General features: G+C 56.1%; 1 protein-coding gene across 1 annotated transcript; it reads right to left on the reverse strand.

The window, feature by feature from the left end:
- Positions 1 to 228: 228 nt before the first annotated feature.
- On the reverse strand, positions 229 to 1,589 carry LOC141576375 (melanoma-associated antigen 10-like). Its single transcript, XM_074359400.1, has one exon. It carries the CDS (start codon positions 1,530 to 1,532, stop codon positions 705 to 707), a length of 828 nt encoding a protein of 275 aa, XP_074215501.1. The 5' UTR covers positions 1,533 to 1,589; the 3' UTR covers positions 229 to 704.
- Positions 1,590 to 2,033: the final 444 nt, after the last annotated feature.

The following is a 2,033-nucleotide window of genomic DNA, read 5'->3' on the forward strand; positions in this document are numbered from 1 at the left end:
GGTGTCCTGCTTTTCCGAGTGTCCCCACCACTAACACCGAGCCCTCCAGAGAGCAGAGGCTCAGTGAACGTCTGCGGAATAACTGAGATGGTGAGCAGGGATCCTACGGATTCAGATTGATTTTTCTCCTACTTTCTTAAATAGCCCGTGGAAATCAAACTAAACATAGATATTTTAGATTTATAGAAAGACAGAAAAGAAGGGGTAAGAAGCAAGAAAAGACTACTTTTACATTTATTTTTCTAATTCTTGCCCCAATCCATAATACTGCTAAGTACTTTCACATTTCCATAAACATTCTAATTCCAATTCCATGTTATTTTGCTCAGGATCACAAAACAAATGGGAGATTTCCTAATCTCTTTTACAAAATAGCAAAACTCTTGCTCTTAAACTGGATAAAAACACAAACATTGTGATCACCGTCATTCAAACTTAGACACTGAAGCTCGTTACGATTCTACGAAAAGGAACGACATTTGAAAATTTCTTACGGGAAACAACGATCAATTTCCATGTCATCATAAACGACAGGAGGAACCCAGAGATGCTGTACACCGTGTCCCTCAACAGGCCCGGGCTGTCACCACTTAGAAGGCTGACTGCTCGCTCTCCAAACACAGAGTGAAGGATGGACTCACTTCCTGCCCGGCAGGAGAAGCTGCTGGACAGGGGCCTGGAAGGAGCCCAGCCGCAAGCCTGGCTCAGGCCCCCTCTTCCTCATCACTAGCAGCCTCTTCTGACAGGGATGGGACCTGGACCAGGAAGGAACTGGGACCCCTTCGATTGACCCTGAGCAGATACTCCCGGACTTGCAACTTGCTGATCTCCGCGTGGGCCCGGGGGCCCCACAGGAACTCGTAGCGAGCGGGATCGCTGTTGGCCACCTGCTGGTACTCCAGGTACCCCACCCTCACCCACACTTTGGTGATGAGCTCCCTGGGCTCCCCATAGATGTAGTGCTCCCTCCCAGCACACAGCCCCATCTTGCTCAGTGCTCCCCACACCTCCTCCTCAGGGAGGCGCTCTCCCTCCAGGTGGATCATGCAAAGGAGCATCACCAGGAGGCCGTTCTTGGGCATGCTCTGCCCATCGCCCAGCATCCCATCACAGGTGAGGCCCAGGGTGGGGACCAGGACATACCAGTGCCCCCTTGGGTCCACCTCCTTCACATCCACCCCAAAGACCAGCTGCATGCACTCAGAGGCCTGGCTGAAGACCACAGGGAAGTGGTGCTGGTATGCTCTGAGGAAGATACTCAGCATTTCTGCCCTGGTGGTCAGCTGCTTCCTGCGATACTTGAGGAGCAGGAAGCCCACCAGGTCAGTCATCATCAAATGCCGTGCATCTTGGAGCAGGGACTCGGCACAGGCAGAGTAGGAAGAGGAGACTGAGGAGGAGGAGGACCGGGGGGATGCGGCCCCCTCCTCCATAGCCTCCAACAGCTGCGCATCCACCAGGCCCTGGGCGTCTCTTGGGTCCTGAAGGTCTTCCTCACTCTGGGAGAGCTCACTCATCTGAACCAGAGGCATGATGACTGGTGTCGGGCAGCAGACAGGAGTGTGGACAGGGGTGACAGATGGGGACCCACGGGCCTGGGGGAGAGAGGGAGTGTCAGTGACCCGGGCTGAGAAACCCACCCTGGGGGGCTCTGACAAAGGCCACTTACTGGTCTCCTCTTCAGGGGTGCCCTCGGCCTCACAGGGGCTCTCCTCCTGGTGGACGGTCGTCTGTGAACCTGTCGGGGGAAGTGAGGCGGCTCCTCAGGGTGCAGCCGGCACAGCCCGAGGTTCTGGGGGTGACAGGGGGTGTGTGGAGTGGACACTGGCCTTGTGGGGTCCCCTCTGTTTCGGAAGCCCCCGGGTACACACTCAGGGCCCACACCTCACCTGGCACTGCCGGCCTCCTGTGCTCTGTGACCCGAGGACACGTGTCTCAGACCTAGGCCTTCACCTCCCGGTGTCTGGAGCCCCTGGAAGAGAAAGGAGGGGAGACCTCGGGTCTACACGGTGGCACAGCCCTGGACCCGCGTG

This window comes from Camelus bactrianus, chromosome X (assembly GCF_048773025.1).
Source record: "Camelus bactrianus isolate YW-2024 breed Bactrian camel chromosome X, ASM4877302v1, whole genome shotgun sequence".
NCBI classification, from domain to species: domain Eukaryota; kingdom Metazoa; phylum Chordata; class Mammalia; order Artiodactyla; family Camelidae; genus Camelus; species Camelus bactrianus.

Bases quoted from the DNA above. Each gene is read 5' to 3' on its own strand.
- LOC141576375 (XM_074359400.1), bottom strand. From the start codon at position 1,532: ATGCCTCTGGTTCAGATGAGTGAGCTCTCCCAGAGTGAGGAAGACCTT.